Here is a 24,700-nt window from a genome sequence, read left to right as displayed (position 1 = left end):
GTCCGGACCCCTCGAGCCACGAAGACCCCGGTCTGCGCCGGGGCGGCACACCTACACGACATGGCACCATCATTCTCTTGTGGGATAAACTATTCTTCACAGTGCAAATATCTGATTAATATAGCACAATGGAATAAAGAAAGTTGATGTGAGCATAAAGTCCAGCCACTTCGGGCCTTCTCCACTGTCAGTTACACTGAGACAGGCTGGTTGCTTGTGATGTTCCATCTGACAAAGGCTGTAGTTGTTGGGCAATGTCTCCACGGCAACAAATTTAAAAACTGATCTGCAATTCAAATCTGAGCTGGCGCTATGACAACAGCTGCTGTATTAATCAGATTTTTCTGAAGACAAAGTACTAGAAATCGGAAATACCAGGCCGTATGTACCTCAGCCATTATTATTATTATTTTTTAAATTTCACATTCTTTACCTACCGGGTCGGTCTGCCTTCAGGTGACAAATGTTCTCTAAAGTGAACCACCCAGATTAATTACACAAGGTGAATCATCAGTCAAAATGATCACCTTCATATGCCAATAAAATTATTTCAACTCTTCTTCAATGGGAAAGGCGATGGATTATCAAATAATCTGCATTCTGGGAACGCCATATAAACCCAATATATAAAGCTGAGTGTGTGTGTGTGTGTGTGTGTGTGTGTGTGTGTGTGTGTGTGTGTGTGTGTGTGTCCGGCATTGGCATCTGCACCGTCGCAGCTACAGCCACAAAATTTTGCACACTCACACGTCTGGACCCCGAGAGCGTCATAGGCTATGTTTTGAGGGGAAACCCCCCTTGCAGAGTGACGTGACCCCCGGGTCCGTGAGAAGCTCGAGCCACCACCCGTAGAACGCGAGCACGGATCCAAGCGGCTCAGCGGCCGCAGCCGAGGCCGCGGAACGGTACATTACCAGCTACAGTTCTGTCCGGGATTGGCACCTGCACCGTCGCAGCTACAGCCACAAAATTTTGCACACTCACACGTCTGGACCCCGAGAGCGTCATAGGCTATATGTTTTGAGAGGAAATTTTAACCCCGCGCTTTACAGTTATTCACCAAAAAACCTGCCTCCATTAAAGCGAATGGAGCTGGGAGCCACAGTGCAGCCAGAACTTCAGAAGAATGCGCAGCCACGCCCTTAAATGGAATGTTGGCGTGTCACAATGCAGCCAGGGAAAGAGACAGACACAGACCGGGAAAGAGACAGACACAGACCGGGAAAGAGACAGACACAGACCGGGAAAGAGACAGACACAGACCGGGAAAGAGACAGACACAGACCGGGAAAGAGACAGACACAGACCGGGAAAGAGACAGACACAGACCGGGAAAGAGACAGACACAGACAGGGAAAGAGACAGACACAGACCGGGAAAGAGACAGACACAGACCGGGAAAGAGACAGACACAGACCGGGAAAGAGACAGACACAGACCGGGAAAGAGACAGACACAGACCGGGAAAGAGACAGACACAGACCGGGAAAGAGACAGACACAGACCGGGAAAGAGACAGACACAGACCGGGAAAGAGACAGACACAGACCGGGAAAGAGACAGACACAGACCGGGAAAGAGACAGACACAGACCGGGAAAGAGACAGACACAGACCGGGAAAGAGACAGACACAGACCGGGAAAGAGACAGACACAGACCGGGAAAGAGACAGACACAGACCGGGAAAGAGACAGACACAGACAGGGAAAGAGACAGACACAGACAGGGAAAGAGACAGACACAGACAGGGAAAGAGACAGACACAGACAGGGAAAGAGACAGACACAGACAGGGAAAGAGACAGACAGACAGGGAAAGAGACAGACAGACAGGGAAAGAGACAGACAGACAGGGAAAGAGACAGACAGGGAAAGAGACAGACAGGGAAAGAGACAGACAGGGAAAGAGAGAGACAGGGAAAGAGAGAGACCGGGAAAGAGAGAGACCGGGAAAGAGAGAGACCGGGAAAGAGAGAGACCGGGAAAGAGACAGATAGACAGACAGAGAAAGATATTGAGACAGACTGAGAAGAGACAGATAGTCAGAGACAGACAGGGAAAGAGACAGACAGACAAAGAGAGAGAGAGAGAGACAGAGATATATACAGAGGGGGAGACAGAGAATGGGAGAGAAACAGAGAGACAGTTGCTATCCCGGGCGTTAATACATTCTATTTAAACATTCTATCCAGGGAATGTTAATACATTCTATTTTGTTAAAAACAGTTATTAACCCGGGCGAAGCCGGGTAGTATAGCTAGTATTATATAAAAATTTAATATACAAAAGGGGTTGTTCTTTTAAAATAATTTATCACATATCTAAATTAGAACATAATAATCGGTGGGCGGGTCGACCCCCTGGAATCAGCACCTACTGATAAAACGGGAACTCTCATCTCCATTAGCATGAAGCAGCAGTAGGTGATCACTTCTCCATTCATTATTCTCTATGGCCGAATGCAGCACAATTTTTTTTCCCCCCCCAGCAGCCCCATAGAAAAAAAAACATGGAACGACTGTCTAGAGTCCGGCCTGCCATGTAATTTTGTAACTGGGATTTAAGTTTCCCCATCTGCATATTGGTGAAGTTGGATGCCCACCGATCAGTTGCTAAATCACTTATACTGCACATAGGTGGTCACTTGTGGGCACCGACAACCCATTGAACGCTTTGTGCAAAGGAATATTTAGAGACAAAGGGCTAGGACACATGGCAAGTAAAACAGGTTAAGTGGAATGCAATTTAAAAAAAAAAAAAAATGCATTACATTCGGACCCATGTTACTCTATAGGGTTGTTCCCATCTGCGATTTTTTTCTCAGCCCTAATTGGACCGGAGGGAAAAAAAAAAAAAAAAAAAAAATCGCAGTATGCTGTGGGTCTAAACTGATCCGTATTCAATCACACCTATACAAGTCTATGAGTGTGAGTGAAACTTTGCACTGCACTCTGAGGACAGTGGAGTGCAGTGCGATAATCGCATCAGTTGATAATGGAGGGCATGGGGAGATTAACCACTCCTTCTCCTCCGCAGCTATGATCCGAATGTAGGATCAGATCACAGCATGACGACACTTGATTCACGCTCGCAGCAGAGCGGGAGCCGGGGGGCATCATATGCCATATGCTCGTACGTCCCTAAAGCTGGAAATACACCTTAGGCAGCAGTCAGTCGAACGAAGCTATGACCGAACTCCGCCATACACAAAAGGGCTCCCAGGTTCCTGCTTATCTCCAGTAGAACAAAGGAGACTGGTGGCACAAAATCAGATATGTCTGATCAATATCTCCATTACCGACTAGTTGACTGGGGCTCACATTAGTCAATATGTATGGGGGACTTAAAGGGGTACTCCAATTTCCAAGATCCTAATCCAATATTTAGTAGGAATAATAATAATAATAATAATAATAATAATAATAATAATAATAATAGCAAATACGTCCAATTAGAGATATAGCTAATCAGGAGACATATATTACGTCACTCACTTCATGTGCAGGACATTGCATCTTAGGTATCCATAGTTATGACCACAAGCAACTAAGGCCGGAGTCACACATGTGAGTGACTCGTGCATGACTCACACAAGTGGCACAGCCGCACACTCTCCAGACAGGAGCGTCACAACTGCATTGAAATACATGTAGTTGACAGTCTCCTGTCTGGAGAGTGTGCGGCTGCGCCAGGTGATGCGATGCGAGACTCATGCAAGTCACGCACGAGTCACTCGCAAGTGTGACTCCGGCCTGTCACTATATGAGTGGACATATAACCAAGGATACCAAAGCTGCAATGCCCTGCACATGAAGTGAGTGACATACCTAATCAGGAAAACTATACTATATTTCTAAATTGAGGTATTTGTTATTATTACACCTTCTACATATTTGGATAGGATCTTGGATTGGAAACAGGAATACCCCTTTAAAGCTATGGGCAGGTGTTTTGGGGGGTTTTCCAAGGTGGTCAAAAACGATGACAGGTATTCTAGTGGAAACTGCCTGTGGAATATTTTTTTTATTTTTTTAATGAGTTTTTTTGTTAATGTTTTGAATTTTTTTTTGCATTTTTTTTATCTGATAGAATTCGCTCCAAACTGGGCACTATCAGAAGTGACATTAGCTTGTTCCATCTAACATTCAACCCGCTGTGTCATATTGTAAAGGAGATACCCAGATCGGTTCACGTCCCAGCGGCCGGACCCCATCCGATCAGTAAGTGATATTACCCTGAGGATAGGCCATAAACACCCCTTTAGTTTACAAGATTCCCAAATAACTTCTGCACAGTTCTCCGACAGTTTGATAATTGGCATATTGTATGGTAATTCAGAAATCGGTGGCTTTAGCCATGCTCTTCTCCATATGAAAGGTGGCCATTTTGCATTCTTCTGGTGTGCATAGCTTTACATACAAAAAATAAATAGGCTCAATGCGAATTGTTCTTCTCTGCTCAGCTGTAAAGGAGCAGTCTGGCATCTCCCTCGCCCCGGAGCCGCCCTCCATCTACAAGCCGCATGCAAAAATCCTTGACTTCTTCTTAGGCTACTTTCACACTTGCGTTGGGTTGATTCCGCTGGGTCCGTTGCCGCGTCATTTTGACGCATCAGTTATTTTTGTGGTGTCAACGGATGCAACGGATCCGTTATTTCACAGTAATCCGTTAGCTGATTCCTGTGAAATAACGGACCGTTGCATCCGTTTGGCGTCCATCTTAACGGAATCCGTGGGCTGTTTTTTTTTCTTTTTTCATTTTTTTTCATTCTGGGCATGCTCAGTAGAAATTAGTGGAATCCAGCAGCGGATTCCGTTGTTAAGCACTTAGCAACGGAATCCGCTACCATAGGGAAACATTAAAAATTTTAAACGGAAGCAACGGAATCCGCTGGTCGGCGTCATTTTGACGCAAGCATTTAACGTTACATGCAGCGTTGCTTCCGCTCGGCGGAGGCAACGGAGCGTCGGCCAACGGAAGCAACGCAGGTACTTTTGGCACAATCCGTCATCAGTGCAAGTCTATGGGAAAAAGCGGAATCCGTTAACGGATTCCGCTGTTTCCCAAGACAGCGGATTGCGCCAAAAAAAAAAAAAAAGAATAACGCAAGTGTGAAAGTACCCTTAGGAGTACCGCAATGGCACTGGCCCCCTACATGTCAGTAAAATCCTTGACTACTTCTTAGGAGTACCGCAATTACACTGGCCCCCCGACATGTCAGTAAAATCCTTGACTACTTCTTAGGAGTACCGCAATTACACTGGCCCCCCGACATGTCAGTAAAATCCTTGACTACTTTTTAGGAGTACCGCAATGGCACTGGCCCCCTACATGTCAGTAATATAGCAAAAAAAAAAAAAAAGTATGGTAAATATTAAAGGTCATCATGTAATAAAAATCGCTCGCAAAGGCTATTACACAACGAGGACTGACTAACAGGAAGGCAGCTGTTTCTCAATTTTCAGAAGGCCCTTCCCCGCACGGTGACAGTCGCTGTCATGCACTGATGGGGAGTGATTAAAATTAAATACGATGAGTGGATTTCCTGAGTCGCTGGCTCGGAGCTATTCGTCCCCGCCGTCGGCCTATTTCCTCTACAGGCAGCAGGAGGGTGCGAGGTATATAGGAAGTGGTGATAACAGCGAGCAGGCCTCAGGCAGCGCACACACCTCATCCATGATTAGACTTTTACCCAAGGACACAAGTAACAAGATCTACTGAGAAAACTTTTTTTTGAGATACAGGACCTTCCAAAACCGTAGTGAAAAAATGGTCAACGTCAATCCTCACGTCACTCATAAAGGCCAGGAATTGGGGGTATCCCATAGAGAGACAACCATAACAATGGCCGACTCACTAATCCGTATATCCAGAAGCAGAAATACCATTGGGGCAACCTATACAGCCGCATAAGGGCCAAAGGGTTAAGAAGTCCATTTCTACCTCCGAAGCAGGTGCAATTTTGTATTTTTGGGCTCCAAAGAGCCCATATACTCTTCTTGCACAGGGGCCCTTTTATATTTGTATCCACCCGATGGTATATCATCTGCACAATACCATGGAAATCTTGAAAACGTGACCTGTCAGGGGTAGTTCAGGACTGAACTTCAGAAAAACTTTTGTCGAAGGACACAGAAAAAAAAACAAAAACACATTATAGAAAAGTATGGTACTTGGGGTGGTCTTTAGAAGATATCCTTCACTGTATCAGGGGTCCCATATGCACTAAGACCACTATGAAGAGCAAAAATAAACCATTATTTCACTGTTTGTTCCAGGTCTTCTCTTTAAAAGGGAATCTGTCACCAGGTTTTTTTCTCCACGATCTCAGAGCAGCATATAATGTAGGGGCAGAGATCCTGATTCCAGCGATGTGTCACTTACTGGGCTGTTTGTTGTCATTTTGATAAAATCAATGTTTTTTCTGCTGCAGATCTAGCAGTTATACAGAGCCTGGCCTACCTGAAGCACGCCAAGTAGTCCTGTAATGATAATCTACTGCTGATTAAACTACACTAAGCAGCCCAGTAAGTGACACATCGCTGGAGTCAGGATCTATGCCTCTACAGTATGCTGCTCTCAGATTAGGTGGCAAAAACCTGGTGACAGATTCCCTTTAAATTTTCAGTCTCATTTAATTCCTGCTACTTTCTAGGATATTTATTTTAAATCCCCGGATTTAGATCTAATAAGCCTTTTTGTTTAGGGCCAATTTTTATGGTTTCTACAAGGGGGTGGGTCTCACAGGGTAATAATGCCTTGACGTGGCTCCTGGGCAGACATAAATGGACATTTTTATATGCTAAATATCTCAATTTTTTTCTTAGATTTCCTTTAGCAGTAATGCAGGTCTATATTCTTACATTCATGGTTTTCATACTCTTTCATACATGACTGTTTGTCATGTCATTCAGTTATACCCCTCTTCACATTGCCGTTTCGGGAGTGCAGTCAGTCTTTTTGTCTAGTGTATAATAATGCAGAGGAGGCTGAAGTCCCGCACCAGAGAATCCCATAAGCCACGCCCCCTTGGCGAAGATCATCAAAACTTTGCACTAATTAGCCATTTTTGTAACTTTGCCTCTCGTGGCCCAGAACGAGAATCCATTAAGTTCACAGTCTACACCAGAGGTCTTCAACCTTTCTGACCTTGATAACCACATTCAGGTCTCAGAGAGGGGCGCGAAACACATCCAGCTCCCGCCCCCTTCACAGTAATGACACCCAGAGCCCCCATTACCGCTATAGTGACAGCCATAGCATTTCAACAGAGGCAATAGACCAAGATCCAGGGGTTTCTACCTCCATTCAGATCTGCCTTCTATGTGCGGCTACTCACACAATTCACCATCTGGAAACCTGCTCTTTATAGAGGTTTGCTAGACCTAGTACTAATGCATCAAGTTGGAAGATAGTAGTGAGCCACACGTCACAGGCCCCGCGAGCCACATGTCACAGGCCCCCGCGAGCCACATGTGGCTCACGAGCCACAGGTTGATGACCCCTGTTGTGCAGTATACGATGGGAATTTTCCTGAATCAACCATTGTGTGTCATGTATTCGGCCAACACTTGTTGAGAAATTCTGATGTTCAGAATGGATAGGACATGTTGAATAGCAACTTGCCTGATCAGTTCTTCACAAAGGTGTCTCCATATTGAGAATACATGCCCCCTTATCGACATTGTATTCAATTTTAGGATTTTAACTTACCAATCAAGATCTAGAAAAGCTAGGACGACAACCAATAAAGCCATCGTCCCAACTTCAACTGGGGAGCCCACCGAGATTTTCTAGAACTCTACCGGCAAGTTACCATGTATGGAAAGGCATTGATTCCCAAAAGGCAGATGAGAATTTTGGTTTAGTTGCCTAAACAATGTAATGGTCTTGGTCTTAAAAATGACCAGGTCTGAGAGAGACGACACTGTCTTAGGAGAAAGAAACTTGTTGGTGACCACCTGGTGGGCTGAATGTGCCAGGCAGGTGCCACCACAAAAGCTCCAGAGTCTGAGGAACCCACCGAAGAGCAACGGAGATCTCAGCTCCCGACACCCGCAGGGACTGACATGGATGAGAGGGACAGTGGAGATAACTGAGGACAAACCTAAATTTTTAGATTTTAAGTAAAGGTAGCCTTTAAAAGTAACAGAGATCTAGGTGGAAGAAGGAGTCAGTCAAGTAATACAGTTAATCATGCATGTTATTGGTGTTTTCTTAAAAAGGCTAGCGGGAAGTAAGATTGAGTTGCCCTAGCTGAGGCCAAGAAGCGCAGCCATGGAAACTAATGCTTAACGGAGCGCTCACTGAACAAAATGAAAACGTGGGGCGCCCATGCTCATCAGATGAGCTGGCACCGGGCAACAGTATGGATCTCAGCCAAGATGGTCGAATACATTACTTTTATTCTTGCAAAAGAAAGGTTGGGGGGGGGGGGGAAGAACGTAGGGGACATGTTGCACAAAACAACTTTTCCTCTAGCACAGTCTGATCAATGACCGAGACGACAGCCCGTAGGGCGCTTTTCTGGGGGCCCCACCATACGCCTACAGAAATTAGTAGCAGGAACCTCGCAACAGATCCTCTCAGAAAATAAGCCAGCTGCTCCTTGGCATAAAAGATTTGCTTTAAGGAACATGTGCTCATAAAAAAGGCGGCATATTTTACACAAATACGGAGGAGACTACCCATCACCGGTAAAGGTTTCTTTAAAAGGGGTCTTCTCAGTGTATAAATAGGTGGCATAGCACTATGACATGCTACCAATGTCTGATCGACAAGGGTACATCTGCAATAGCCCCCGAAAAGGTTTCTTTGCCTTTCGTTGGTTTTGTATGACCTTCTGTGGCGACCACATGGTCAGCCATAGGCATTAATGGGCCTACTGTGCAAAACCTAAAAAGAAATTCCAAGCAGTGTCAGCCAGAGACAAAATGGTAAAGAGGATTCCAAACCTTGTTGCTAATCATGTATCCTACTAATGCCTACCCCGCTGGGTTTTCTTCTCTGAGTTAAGTTTGTCTGGAAAGGTTAACAAACTAAATATGGCTACCCTTAAAAGGTGTGGAAACACAACTTGGTCCCAAAAATGAAGTCTAACCAGGTCTTTTTTCATGTGATACTCCAGAGACCCAAAAATTCAGGTGAAAGGTTCAGTTAAAGAAAGTCAACTGCAATGATGTATTGATAGACACCCAACTTTGAGAAATCTGAACTCCTTAAAGGGGATCTGTCACTTGTCATAAATATGCAATTTTTTCTGACTTTCATAAATACCGCCGTTCTCCTGAATCCGGCGTTGTTTTTCTTTTCATTCTGTGCCTTTCTGTTCATGAAATATGGTCCTCTCTATCCTTTATATAAGTAAGGTCTTTTTATCCCTGTGGGCGTGGTCTTTTACTCTTCTCCAAGGGAGAATACGCCCAAATGGCCAAAAAGACTAAATTTTTATACAGCAAAGAGTGGGCTATATCTCAAGAATGGAGAGGCTCAGGAAGAAAAGAAAAATATCCCCTGATTCAGGAGAACAGCGACATTTATACCAGATACAAAAAAAAATAAAAAAAAAATAAATACGGTATATATTTAGGTGAAGTGACAGATACTAGACAGTTTAGATTTTTATTAAAAGTCAGGTGACTAGCAATATCATTGCTATTGACTTTGTATATCAGTCACCTTTAATAGACTTTAAAGAGTCTAGATTTCTGCTATAAATACGTATTTTTATACCTGTTGGAAATGCCGCCGTTCTCTAAATCCAGTGTTTTTTCCACTTGTTCCTGCTCCACTCCATTCCTGAGATATAGCCTCCTCTGCCCTGTACATAAATCTAGGGGTTTTTGGGGTATTTTTATCCTATAGAGAAAAGAGTTTAAGACCACTCCCACTCACTTGGCTATACAAAAAAAAAAAAAAAACTACTACATTTAGAAGCAAGATATAGCCATATCTCTGCAGTAGAAGGGTGCACCAAGAAAAGAAAAAACGCTGGATTCAGGAGAAAAGCGGCATTTACATCAGTTAAATTATTTATGGTAATTGCTTTTTATATAAAAAGTAAAAGAAATTATATATATAATATTTTTTTTAATATATATATATTTATAATTTTTATTTATTATTTATTTATTATTATTATATTATTTATAATTTATTTATTTATAAAAAAATTTATATATATATATATATATATATTATAATATAAATAAAAAATATAATAAATAAAAATTATATATATTAAAAAAAAAGATAAAATATATATTATATATATATATATATATATATATCTATATATTATAAAATAAGGTTTGATAACCTTAAAGATTGTTAAGTGGCAACTTGCCAATGTCCCAGCCCCTATTGGATATTAAACCTCGGCAGCGTATAAATTGCCGCAGCAGCAGCTTTATTAGCGGAGGTAGTTCTGCTTTTCTTAATATACCCGTTATATACCTGTCAGTCAGAACCTGGCAAAACAAATGCATAAAAATCCAAAATAAAATATGATTACCCCTTTATTATGTTTACCAACCAAAAGGGGAAGTATCATTGCCCAACTTTTTTTTTTTTTTTCAGTTTATTATTTATTTTATTTTTTTTTATTTTAAGAAATACAACTAACTGAGAAATATCTGTATTCTGGATTATTGGATGTTCAGGGGAAAAAAAAAAAAAAAAAAAAAACCTTCAAAATTTAACTCCTTATGGATCATCTCTGCCACACAGACTGTTTGACTTTTACAACTTCTGGATTTAGATTATTGCGGATCATAGGCATTTTATTGCTAGGGCTCTTGGTCCCGGCAGGGTCGCAGCGTACAGCATGGCACCCATGAGGCCGGCGATATGAACTTCTGTAGAAGAACCAACAAAGAACTTCAATAATGAGGCCCAACAACAAACTTGGAGAAGAATGCACGGGTCCTACAGCAGCCCATTAGTATGCTGTGCCAGTCAACAAGAAAGTAGGACAGCATCTGGCAACGACCATTGTGTCTCTACCAGGCAGAAAATAATCTGTAAATTGGCTATGGATGAAACAGTTTAGCTTTGACAAGACGTACGTTTCAATATATTTACCCAATTCAGATATCTTAGAAAATGGCCTCACTCCTACCCTGACCCCTAAATCAATCAACATCCTATGACCACCAGCAGCGGCCTTAAAGGGTTATTACCAAAATCATAAGTTAAGCCTTATGTATAACTTAATAGGAATAACATGCTGAGTGCTGGAGGTCAAGACCACTTGGACATCTGTTAATCTCAAGATCAGGGCTGTGGAACCCTCGAGAACTTGGCTCGGCAGCCCTTGAATGAAGCGTAGGTGTGCATTCTTAGTCTATGAGACTGCTGAGGAAAGCTGGCCACTGCACCCGGCAATGTGGAAGTGATATTGATAGTTAATACAGCGGTGTCCAAGCATGCGCACCTCCACTCCTTGTAAGACTGCGTTACAGAGGACTGTTCTTGAGATCGCCAGGGGTCCCAGAGGTCAACAAGTTATCCCCCATCCCGTTGATAATTTGGGAATAACTATTTAAAGCAAATCCATCAGGAAGATCAACCCTCCTAAACCATCTATAAGAGCATGTAGGGCATAAGAAAACTGACTAATGTGATTGTGATATCTAAGATCCAATGTCTTATTCCAGAGAAATCCACATTTTTCTTAATATGTAAATGACCTGTTGAAGATCTATGGGACAGACATAGATCTTCCTGAGAATCCGCCTACAGATATTTTAGATGAAAGGGGACATTATTAGTGTGAGACATGTAATGACTGACAGTCTGCTCTCCTGATCTACATGTCTCACACTGGAAACTCCCCCTTTCATTTGCAATAATTTCTGGAGGCAGATTCTCAGGGAGATCTATGTCTGGCCCAAAGATCTCAACAGCTCATTTACATATTAAGAAAAATGGATTTCTCTGGACTAGAATATCAAACCACAGATATTAAGGAGTCATTTTATTCTGCTTAATATGACCTATATTATATCCCATATAGACGCCTTACAGGGGGTGGTTGACCCCATTGACAGATTCCCTTTAATAATGCCATTTCTACATCTTCTACCAGTATAGCCCAATACAGCACTACGAAGTAAGCCGCAAGTCCTACGGAGCGAGCGGCGGGGGCCCCCCCCCCCACACACAGGAGCCAGCGGCAGGGCCCCCCCCACACACACACACACACACGAGCCAGCGGCGGGACCCCCTCCCCCCCACACACACACAGGAGCCAGCGGCGGGCCCCCCCCCCCCCCCACACACACGAGCCACCGGCGGGGGCCCCCCCCCACACACACACACACACAGGAGCCAGCGGCGGGGGCCCCCCCCACACACACACACACACACACACACAGGAGCCAGCGGCGGGGGCCCCCACACACACACACACACACACACACACACACACACACACACACACACACACACACACACACACACACAGGAGCCAGCGGCGGGGGCCCCACGCATTCATTTTCATAATATATCCTGTAATAAGAAACGTCAGGTTGGACAGGTGGCGATTTAACAAGCCAGATTCTGGATATTGCAAAACATCGCAAGTTACTATTTGACACAATAAAAAAAAAAATACAAGTTCAAAAACAAAGAAGAAGAACATTTTACAACATACACAAAATTCCCCACTGCTGACCTGAAATATTTTTTTCAAAGCTTCTCTTATTTTTTCTTTTACAGCTAAGCCTGCCCATAAAGGCAGACTAAGCCCAGAACGTCTTTAGTCTAGCGCTCACCTAGAAAACATAGAAAAGTTGCAAAAAAAAAAAAAAAAAAAAAAAAGTAGTGTTTGCCTAAGTAAAAGCTAGATAAAACGCAGAGTATTTTTGTAAAGTTTTTGCTCTATTCCTCATGCACAAGCTTCCGGGGACCTAAGAGGATGCATACAGCTAATGTCAGGTGTCTGACCGCGGAGGTCACAGTCTGCAGTCTGTTTCCAAGGGTAACAAGCAACATTCTAAATCTCGTAAGAAAGATGAAAAACTTTTCAATGGATCGTTCACTGCTTCGTTCATCAATATCCGGGTCTGAGAGCCCCACAGATCGGAGGTTTCCAGATAGTGGTGGATGTGATCTCCTGACCAGCACATAAGCAGATTGCAGAAGATTATTCCACACACAAAGAGTCAACACATTGCAGGCACCAGTACTCAGCACTGCGTCACTCCACTGACCCGGACTATTAATCCGAAAACTCCAAGCGGTTACTCAGGTCTGTACCAAAGGACCTTTATGAAAATGTCTTTTTTTGGGGTTGGCATAAAAGTAAACATATTCAATGAGAGGTAAAAGTATAATTTTGTATTTTTTTGGGGGCATAAAACAGATTTTTCGGGCTAACACAGAACCACCATGTAATATATTTATTATACAAAAAAAAAAAGTTATGAGGCACAACGATTAGGTCACGGACCTTTACTGGTGACACATGGTGGTGGGACGGGATTATAGGGTACAAGTCTGTTGTCAGATTCTCATTAGGTAGACTGTAGAATAGTTTGGCCGTACAGCACCCCAATGCTTGATAACATATCTTACATTCATGGAGAATGATCTAGTAAGAGCAATCAGTAGTAGGTTGGGCGCACCACCCTCCATCCAAGAAAAAAAAAAATATGTTCGATTATCCGAATGAGTGTCAGCAGTGAAAGGGGTGGGGGTTGAGATGCGAGGGGGGGGGGGGGGGGGAGGGAGGAAGGGAGGGGGGGTGGGGGGAGTGGAGGAAAGAAATAAAAAAAAATAAAGTTTCCCCACCTTCTCCATTCTGTCAGTTGGTGAAAACCTGATATCATCCGAGTATAGTCCGATTTTTGATCGCGGACCTATATAGTTTTTAATAGGCGAATGGTACCCAGTTCTTGGAGGCGACTCGTGCATGCTGCGATTTTTTTTTTCCCCCTACACGCCTAATCAGTCAGTGAAAAAGAAAAAAAAAAAAACATCTGCACTGCCCCATTGAATAACATTGGTCCCAGTGTTATTTGCTTTTTTAACAGATCACACTCTGACCGAAAATACAGGATGTGCACGAGTCCTCAGACAGGGTTCACATGACCGTTTATATTAAAAAAAAAATAATGAAAAAATAAAAATAGTGAAATAATAATAAATAAATAATAAAATAATGATGAAATAATAATAATACTAATTAAATAATAATGAAATATATATATATATATATATAAAATATATAATATATAATAAATAATAATAATAATAATAATAATAATAATTCATTCATTTATATAGCGCTATTAATTCCCTAGCACTTTATATATCTATGTATGCCAATGATATTTTAATAAAAATAAATGAATAAAAAAAAACCTAAATAATATTAAATAAAAATGAATAATAAATAATAAATAGCATTCCAGTATTTTTCTGGGAAATCTTCAATGAATGTTGAGATTTTTTTCCAAGCACGGAAAATACTTTTTTTGCTCATCGGCACTGCCCTATTGAATAACATTGGAATAAGTGTTGTCCTTTTATTTCCTACACTCAAATCAAAGATAAAAGCATGTGAACCTGCCCTGTCTAGCAGTGATTTAGGGGAACAATATGTGAACAGTTACACATCATCATAACTAGATATTGCTGGGGCATTGTACACAGACGGTGGGCAGTGTTCTAGAAAGATTAGACATTCCATAGCCAAGGGGCAGCACAGGAGAAGTTTTTTGAAGCTATATATTAGGAGAAGTCGTCACATTTTGGAATGTAGAATAGATAGAGAATCTCATCTGGACCAGAGATCAGAAAGGGTGAGAATAATGAACGCAAGCTTAAAGGGGGTGTCCACTACTGGACAGTGACTCGTGAAATAAAAACAACATGTACGACCCGGAGCAGTGCGGCTCCAGCGATGTTATCTCTGTGTCTTCTGGTATTCATGAAACCCAGATATGTCACAAAGCACTGCAGCCAAACAGCGGAAGCCAAGCCAACAACTTCCTACCCAGACCGTGCGATTACATGATGGAACAAATTTTTGTGGGGGATAAAAAGAAAGTCTAATCTGAGAAGAAAAATCTTTTTTTCTAGAAATGACTCATGGTTTTGATTGTTTTTATTGATGTCTATGATAAGACTCTTCTGACTGCCGGAGTGGCATGGTTTCTTGGTTATCAATACGTGGTACATGGACTTTCGAGGTCCTTAGGTGGTGCGGACACCATCACTTTTACTGTTCTGCAGTCTATGATCACAGCTTTGGGATATTTTGACATACAGACAGGTATTGAGGAGGGGGAATGGTATTTGGCTTGCGGTTTTCATATACGTAAAGAAAGTGTTGGCCGTAAAGTCTCCAATCGACTCCCCCTAGAAAGTGATCTCTCTATTTGGGGAAAACTTGGTGACCATCCCCAAACCAATCAGCTGGACCACCTACCGTAAAGTCTCCAATCGACACCCCTAGAAAGTGATCTGATCTATTTAGGGTAAACTTTGTGACCACTCCCCCAAACCAACCGAGCTACCTACCGTAAAGTCTCCGATCAACTTCCCCTAAACATGAGCACTAAGCTGAGAAAGTGATATCTCTATTTGGGGAAAACCTTGGTGACCAACCCCAAACCAACCAACTGGACCATCTACTGTGATGTCTCCGATAAACTCCCCCTAAACATGAACACAAAGTGATATCTTTATTAGGAGAAAACTTGGTGCCCACCTTCCCCCGACAAACCAACTAGTTGGTCCACCTCAAGTCAGAGCTGAACCAGAATTAGTATATGTCTAGTCTATGATCAATTTTTATGAAAAGGAAGGCCAAGGTCAAAAGAGGGGTCAAGAGATTCCTTCATTCCCCCTTACTTTGGTTGAACCTGCCGATATCAATGGGTTCGGCCAACAGCCTGCGTATAGGGACCCCCTTGACAGTCGATGTCCCAGTTTCAGACGGACAATCTTTTTGTTCTATAAGAGATAAGCTGGCACCAGAGATGTCCAATAGTAGTCCTCTCATACAAAACACAGGAACGAGAAGCAGAGAGAACGTTCAACAAGCATTAGGCTGCCAACTTTCTAAAATGTGGGGGCTTTCTGCACATGACAAAGCGCTACACGAAGGGACAAAAATAATACATATGGGTCTACATTGTGTCAACACCACCAACTGAACGCCAAGCCATTTCTTAGTTTTGCCAATACAAAATAAAAAAAGTGCTCCAATTGATTAGGAAGATAAGAATGGGCGTCTACTGTTGGGTAAAGCCACCGTCACACATAGCGATGTTGCTAGCGAGATCGCTGAAACGTATCAGCGACCTCGCTAGAGATGTCGCTGTGTGTGACATGTAGCAGCGAGCGGGCCCCTGCTGTGAGGTCGCTGATCGTTACAAAACGATCAGGACCTTTTTTTGCTTGTTGGTCTCCCGCTGTGTAACACGCATCAGCGTGTTTGACGGGGGGAGACCAACGAGCACAGACTGTGTAAGCAGCGTACGCTGGTAACCAGGGTAAATATCGGGTAACTAAGCAAAGTGCTTTGCTTGGTTACCTAATATTTACCCTAGTTCCTAGCGTACGCTGCCAGCGCTGTGTCCCTGCACACGTAGCCAGGTTAAATATTGGGTAACTAAGCATAGCGCTTTGCTTAGTAACCAGATGTGTACCCTAGCTACATATACAGGGAGCCAGCGCTGGCAGCCTGTAAGCGGTGTATGCTGGTAACCAGGGTAAATATCGGGTAACTAAGCAAAGCACTTTGCTTGGTAACCAGGGTAAATATCGGGTAACCAATCAAAGCACTTTGCTTAGTTACCCGATATTTATCCTGGTTACCAAGCGCAGCATCGTTACACAAGTCGCTGGTGGCTGGTCGCTGGTGAGATCTGCCTGATTGACAGCTCACCAGCGATCCCTGCCAGGTCGGATCGCTGGTGGGATTGTTAGTGCGTCACTACGTGTGACGGGACCCTAACCCTGGCCTATTTACACCTCTTTTCCAAATCTTGTTAGTTGATAAGTTTTCACATTTGAAAAGCAAATAGACACTTTTTTGGACTTTGGAGGACTAGCAAGGTATTAAGAAACAAGATCTCCAGCGGTCCGCTCCTTCTACCAAGACAAAGCGCAAATCTCAGGACAAGGGTGAGGGGAACAGATTCTCCTTGCTGATGGGCGTCTGGGATTTTGTGCTGAGATCTGTTCTCTCCATACAGTGTTCAACCGTAACAGACGTTCATCAGGTGAAAAATTAACAATGAACAATTGTTTTAGCCGAGATCGTCGTCTGGAACAAAACTTATCTGGGTCTGATTTTTTTTGGCTGATGCATGGAGGATCGTTCTGTCAAAGATCTTTTGTACGGCTGTAACGAGTTCACTTCTTGCAACATTTTGCCCGTTGCGTAAATGTGAGCGGCATCAGCACTATCGACCGATCACCGGATCACCATCAGTTCTGGTTTATTCAATGGTTCAACTACTATCTAATCGATATGGCCACCCTAAGAGGAGTTTTCCACCTTTGAGGACTTTCTATTTTATCTTTTTTTCATATATTCGTGGCTAAAAATATTTTTTGCAATTGGGCGTCATTAAAAAAAATGTCACCGTTTGCCATCTGAAGGCTCTATATTGCAGGCTACAGAATGAGTGAACCAAGAATCCATCAGTGAGCTCATTCTGACTGTCAGGAGAGTGTCCCTTATCTTAAGTGCACGTGTTTAAATATTTGCACCAGATTTTTCTGCTGCAAAAAGCAGAGTTTTGGTAGGAAAATTGCTGCGTAAAATAAGTTCCCCCTCCCCATTCATTTCAAAGGATGAAAAAAGCTAAAAATAAAATAAAATAATGGAGATGCTGCAGATTTGACAAATAAAAGCTTTCAAGGTTCAGATATGCAAGGGATAAATAAGCAGCATGTGCATGAGTTTTAAGAAAGCCATTCACTTTTCTGGCACTGTAAAACGCGGGGGTTTTTTTCTTCCATGGAAACAAAGGCAAAAACGCTACATGTGAACAAGCACTAAAACCTTGCTTAAAAAAAAAAAAAAAAAAGAAAAGAAAGAAAAGGGGGCAATATGGGACTACATTTTTAATGAAACCCAACAGTCAAAAAACATTTTTAGCCCCAAATACATGGATTCAAGTAAAAAAAAAAAAAAGTACTCCTTTAAGGTACACCTCATACTTCATTTTTTATTCTTAGCGCAAAACCAGAGCCCCAGAGTGGCGCGGGGGGGGGCATATCCAGAGCCCCAGAGTGGCGCGGGGGGGGGGGGGGGGGCGGCATAACCAGAGCCCCAGAGTGGCGCAGGGGGGGGGCCACATAACCAGAGCCCCAGAGTGGCGCGAGGGGGGGGGCATAACCAGAGCCCCAGAGTGGCGCGAGGGGGGGGGGAGGGGAATAACCAGAGCCCCAGAGTGGCGCGAGGGGGGGGGGGCATAACCAGAGCCCCAGAGTGGCGCGAGGGGGGGGGGGGCATAACCAGAGCCCCAGAGTGGCGCGAGGGGGGGGGGCATAACCAGAGCCCCAGAGTGGCGCGAGGGGGCATAACCAGAGCCCCAGAGTGGCGCGAGGGGGGGGGGGCATAACCAGAGCCCCAGAGTGGCGCGAGGGGGGGGGGCATAACCAGAGCCCCAGAGTGGCGCGAGGGGGGGGGGGGGGCATAACCAGAGCCCCAGAGTGGCGCCGGGGGCAGGGGGGGCCCTAAACCAGAGCCCCATCAGATATGGGAAGGATTTCCTACAGAGCACTGATCAGACCTGCTTTTTCCAGGTTTATAAATGACCATTCCAGCCTTGTCTCCCTATGCAAACCATGAGTGATAAGGTTAATGTATGCGGTCATTTAAGTAAACAGACAAATACAAGATAAGAAACTCTGGGAAAAGAAAAAAGCAGCAGCCTCAGAGTCACAAGGAGTATCTGCTCTGTGATTTATCAGTGCCTTAATAAGCTTATTATGAAAATCACTAATGGCTGCACAAACAGTGACAGGAAATGCCACGGGAGCAAACGACAGAGCCAAAAATCAGCAGACGAATCAATGGTCTAATTGTTTAATCTCGGCCAATTTAGAAGTAGAAACAATGACTTTAAAGAGTTAATCAAATAGGAAATGACCGAAAAGTATAATTTCGAATTACACAGTTAGACTCGTGGAAAGTATCCCTAAGGAAGGATGAGGGCATGACGAATAAAACCTCGAGCGACTGGGAAGGATGGTGGTACCCATCAAGAATGGATCAGACAGACGATGGAATGAAAGATGCAGGCCAAAAAGATTAGGAAAAGGAAACAGGAAAGAAACAAGGGGGTGGGGGAAAAAAAAAATAGAAACAAGGGGGTGGGGGGAAAAAAAATAAAAACAAGGGGGTGGGGGGAAAAAAAAATAGAAACAAGGGGGTGGGGGAAAAATAGAAACAAGGGGGTGGGGGGAAAAATAGAAACAAGGAGGGGTGAAACAAGGGGGGGGGGCAAAAAAAACAAACAAGGGAAATAAAAAAAGAATTGTGTATATACCGTATTTTATTCTTCTTACTATTGTTGATCTGGCCCTAACCTTTGCTCAAAGACTATGAGGAATCATTTCAATATGAGATGGAAATATAAGAATGAGTAGACGTTTCTTCCGCCAAAGGACCACCTGCCAGCCTTCCCCATGCCACTAGACGGGGTGTCTGGCCAAGGGATCATACTTTTACAAAAACTATTATACAGAACATTAATATATATTGCCAATGGAAAACAAAAAGGATGATAAAACAAGGAGGGATGGAGAAATATCACAATGGGTCCAGACACTTTAAGACTGATTAAGCAGAGTAGGTGGATGTCAGGAGAAGAAATGCGGAGGAGGAGAAGAAGAATAAAGCTGAGTGGGCACGGCAAGATCAGAATGGTGGAGGGGGGTCAGGGAAAGTGAGAAGAGACCAAGAGGGTAAAGAATAATGAGGAACCCAAAGAAGAGACACAGTCAGAGGAGGAGGGCGCAGAGAAAGGGAAAGTGTGAGCGGAGAGAGTATAGACAAGAGGGGGCCAGAAAGGGTGAGACGAGAGGGGGAGCCATGGGGGCGCATACTGATAGATGCAGACAGTGCTGGTGGAAAGGGGGGTGGAATGAAGATAAGGGGGGCCCAGTGGCAACTTCAAAAAGGTCAGAGGGCACAGAGACAGAGGAGTTGGCTACTGACAACAAGATAGCTAAAGTTAGCAACAGTGTAACCTGGAGGAATGGTGGGGGGTGGAAAGGGACAAGAAGTGGACGGATGGATGAGACTGATACAGAGAGGATACAGAGAGGATACAGAGAGGATACAGAGAGGATACAGAGAGGATACAGAGAGGATACAGAGAGGATACAGAGAGGATACAGAGAGGATACAGAGAGGATACAGAGAGGATACAGAGAGGATACAGAGAGGATACAGAGAGGATACAGAGAGCATACAGAGAGCATACAGAGAGCATACAGAGAGCATACAGAGAGCATACAGAGAGCATACAGAGAGCATACAGAGAGCATACAGAGAGCATACAGAGAGCATACAGAGATCTGATCAAGTGGATGGAGGGGTCCCCGAGCTGCCCACAGACTCATTGATGTGACCAACTATAAACCAATCATGGTCACCCAATGGTGGGAGGGATGGAAAGGGACAAAAAGTGGACGGATGGATGAGACTGATACAGAGAGGACGGAGTGATCTGATCAAGTGGATGGAGGGGTCCCCGAGCTGCCCACAGACCCACCGATGTGATCAACTACAAACCAATCATGGTCACCCAATGGTGGAAACTTCTTCCAAATTCAGCTAAAAGGATCGAGAACCTGCAAAATCTATTGGGATCCTCGTCTGGAGGGGGGAAAAGTGTGACAAAGTTGGCACAAGAGACAAGGACGGCAGAGGATAGCAGCTGGGTAGCGGGGAAAATGGGGGTACGGTGATAAAAAAAAATGCCAAGGGAGGGGGGAACCTGAGAGCAAAAACTCTGCAAAAGAAAAATGGGGTCAGAGAGGAGGCAGAGACACAGAAGATAGACAGGCGGGCAGACAAGTATGGAGCAGCTGAGAGAGAACAAATAGGGGAGCGATGGGGAGAAGAGAGCGGCAGGAGGTAGCAGACAGATTTGTGGGGGCAGTTTGGGAAGCGTCTGCCCCCCTCCCCCTTCTGCCTTATCCCAATTGTTATCACACAAGAAAAGTCCCTTCTCTCCCTGACTGGCTCAGCCCTCCTCCCCCTCGCCTACCCTCTGCCCTGAGGGAGAAGAGAGAGGAGGGAGAGGGAACCAGAGAGAGGGGGATGGGTGGGAAAATTCGGAAAATGGGAATGAAGAGGAAAAAAAAAAAAGTTACTACCAACTGAGGAGCTGCCTCATGTACAGAGCACAAAGGATCACACATCCCAGCTGCATCCAAGCCAGAGTAAAGTCCAAAAATACAGGAACGGGATTATCCCCCGCTCCTCACCCCCAAACGTCTACACTATATCAGTGGACTGCGGAGATTTATCCCAAAACCGGCCCATGATCCGCGACTATAGTCCTACAACGATGTAGCAGAGCCAAGTGTGCGCTTGGGGCAAGTGGAATATGGCTACAAAATCTCAACTGTGAAACAATGGAGCTTTAGTTCGAAGAGTGCGGGGATTTATCCCCAAATCGTCCCATTCCCCAATAAGGGATCCACTGCTCTAGTGTACAAAGATGTAGCAGCGCCGAGTGTGCGTTACAAGATTTTAACCACGAAACAATGGCGCTTTAGATCGAAGAGTGCGGAAATGTATCCCCAAATTGTCCCATTCTCTAATAAGGGATTTACTGCTCTAGTGTACAACGATGTAGCAGAGCCAAGTGTGCGCTTGGATTTGACTTGGGCCAAGTGGAATATGGCTACAAAATCTCAACCGTGAAACAATGGAGCTTCAGTTTGAAGAGTGCGGAAATTTATCCCCAAATCGTCCCATTCCCCAATAAGGGATCCACTGCTCTAGTGTACAAAGATGTAGCAGAGCAGAGTGTGCGTTACAAGATTTCAACCACGAAACAATGGCGCTTCAGCTCTAAATACCCCGAATTCCTCTACACTGGTCCACAAGGGTTAGACGTGGCCAAAACTATGGCCCTGGTTGCAAGGAAGGGGGTGGGGGAGATAGAAGGAGGGGGGGGGGAGGGTCTCTGACCTCAGACCACAAGTCCAAATCGATTATTATGACCAGTGTGTCTATGGGCACCACAACTCTTTTGGGTACCAAATCCAAATACCAAGTCTGCGCTGTATTGTATCCACATCAAGAGTCCAATATACAAAGCAAAAGAGTAACAATATAAATGCAGTGTAAATACAAGGAATGGATCAGCAAACGAGAAGTTACAAAGTGCAACACTGAAGGGTTAAAACAGAAAACACGAAAAAGAAACATTACAAATAGTATCTATATTACACATTATATGTTTATTAGCATATATGTGTGTGTGAGAATATATATATTACACACACACACACACACACAATAACAAACATATATATATAAAAAATAGACATAGTATATAAATATATATAATAAACACATATATTATACATAAAAAGTATAAGTAGGAAACCTGGATTTCTGCGGCCAAGAAGCCAGGATGGCTCAAGCCCACTATGGCGGAACTATGAATGCCAGCCATCAGGGTTGTGCTGGGAGTTGTAGTGCGCCAGACACCGTCTACGCCATACAGTCCCTATTGGCCACCTGCTGACAGAATGATGGCCCCATATACCATGGCGGGGAGGATAATGGGGGTCTGATGGGACGCAGGCTCCCAGCCCTGACAGGGATATATATACACAGCCCCCTATATACAGCTCTTAATGACTTCCTGGCCACGGCTCCTGCACAGTGTCTGCCCTGTCATGTGTGGGAACCCTGTGATGATGGAGGTGCCCATAGAGCACAACGGGCACAGACAAGTGGGAAACTTTTCTTTGCAATTTTTCATTTTTAAATATTGACAAAAACTTTTGAAAAGAATCACAAACATATAAACAAAAAAGCTGCAAAGTGTCACGTGACACCACACACACACACACACACACACACACACACACACACACACACACACACACACACACACACGTCCATGCGCTGACACGGCGGCAGGCACCATCAGGCTGCGCGCTCCGCGGCCGCCCCCCGGCAGACGACAGGTTAATCCTCACCGCAGACTCCTCCGCCTCGGCTGAGCAGCAGCACCGCGGTGACCCAGCAGAATCCGTATATCCCCGGGCGGCCCATACTGCAGTCCTCCCCCGGGGAGCCCTCCACACCCGGAGCTCTACTCGCGTCCAGTGACTGAGCCACACTAACGTGTGGGAGTACTGGAATCAGCCGAGCGGAGACAGAGCCACGCCCTCGACCAATCAGAGAGCGCTGAGGGAAGAAATTTACCCAATCACCGTGTAGAAAACTAATTAAACCACGCCCTCTTAACTTTTTCCCTCCTTTGTTTTGAACCCAGTCTGGGAGGGGCGGAGTTACAAATCACGGCTAAGCCACACCCCCCACCTCTTAGACTCGATTGTCCAATGAAAACGTAGATGCTACTTTGGAATGTGGCAGAGAATGGGAGGGGATAGCGTCTCCTAGCAACGATGGAGGAGGGCGCTGAGATTCCAGCACAGCACCACGTGGGGTGTCCAGTCTGCGCTGTGTGTGGAGCGGTCTGGGCGCTATTGTCCGCTGTTAGCAGCCGTGTGCTCGGGCATTCGCCTCTCCCGCCATGGCTAATGGCTTTGTGGGGCCGAATCATGGGCTTCAGGACCTGATTCAGTGGCACAGGCAGTGAGGAGCTGCACATTCAGTGCCAGTGTGGGTTACAGATTAATTTCTTCCAGATTCCTGTGTACTATTGATCTGGAATGGATCCAGTATCATAACCACAGCTTAAGCTGCAGGGACAGTACTATGCAGCACAGAGGGTTTAAGCCTTCCCTTACAATGGCTTTTTTTTAAAGTCATAACTTTTTCTGTTTTTTTATTTATTTTTTTTCCCCAGAATTAGTCGTGTGTCGCATTCGCCCCATTTCTGGGTTCCTAATTCACTGTGATGTAAGAGAAATACCGCTGGGATCTGCCACCGGAAAGGCCCCTTCCCACCAGGGATCTGATCGGCTGCAGCGGTCAGGTGGCAGGGACCCCAGATCACTTTTTTTCCCCCCTCTTTTATAATCTTTATCATCTGTAAACTTTAAAAAAAGCAAGGGCCTGGTACCCCTCCTGATTAACCCCTTAGCTGCTGATGTCAGCAGTGACTGTGGCTTCTAAAGGGTTAACAGCCGTCGTTAGAGGGTGACAGCATCTGCAGGCAATGACGGCAGGGACAATGGCTGTGTAGTCCCTGTGACGTATTATTACGCCACTTCATAGTAGTAGGTTAGTGATGATATGAAGGACCAGGAAGGGGTTAAACCTTGTAGTTTTGCAAATCTTCATATACTCTGTTTTATAAAGGGCAGGTCAGGTGTACAGGGAAGGTTGATGGCCGGTGATCGGAGGGGGGTCCAAAGCTTGGCACGACGGGGAACGTTTACCCCTTAGAATTGTCCACAGTGCACTTGTGATGCCCTGGTAAAACCAGGTAGACACAGAAAGAGTTAATCCTCCTTGGCAGCTACACAATCCCCACACAGATGTACAGCAGCCAATCAGGCCCTACTCACC

At 44.5% G+C, this 24,700-nt stretch overlaps 1 protein-coding gene across 1 annotated transcript in view; it reads right to left on the bottom strand.

Annotated features, from left to right (window-relative positions):
- The window catches only part of NOTCH3 (notch receptor 3), a 114,893-nt gene extending 91,565 nt beyond the window's left edge, over positions 1–23,328 (bottom strand). Inside the window, exon 1 of the mRNA XM_075346361.1 lies at positions 23,200–23,328. Coding sequence (XP_075202476.1) covers positions 23,200–23,275 — 76 coding nt within the window. The 5' untranslated portion in view covers positions 23,276–23,328. The remainder of the gene's footprint in view (positions 1–23,199) is intronic.
- Positions 23,329–24,700: the final 1,372 nt, after the last annotated feature.

Source organism: Anomaloglossus baeobatrachus, chromosome 4 (assembly GCF_048569485.1).
Source record: "Anomaloglossus baeobatrachus isolate aAnoBae1 chromosome 4, aAnoBae1.hap1, whole genome shotgun sequence".
In the NCBI taxonomy this organism is placed as follows: Eukaryota; Metazoa; Chordata; class Amphibia; order Anura; family Aromobatidae; genus Anomaloglossus; species Anomaloglossus baeobatrachus.
Note: the sequence above shows the minus strand (reverse complement) of the source record. Positions and strands in the feature narration are given on the sequence as shown.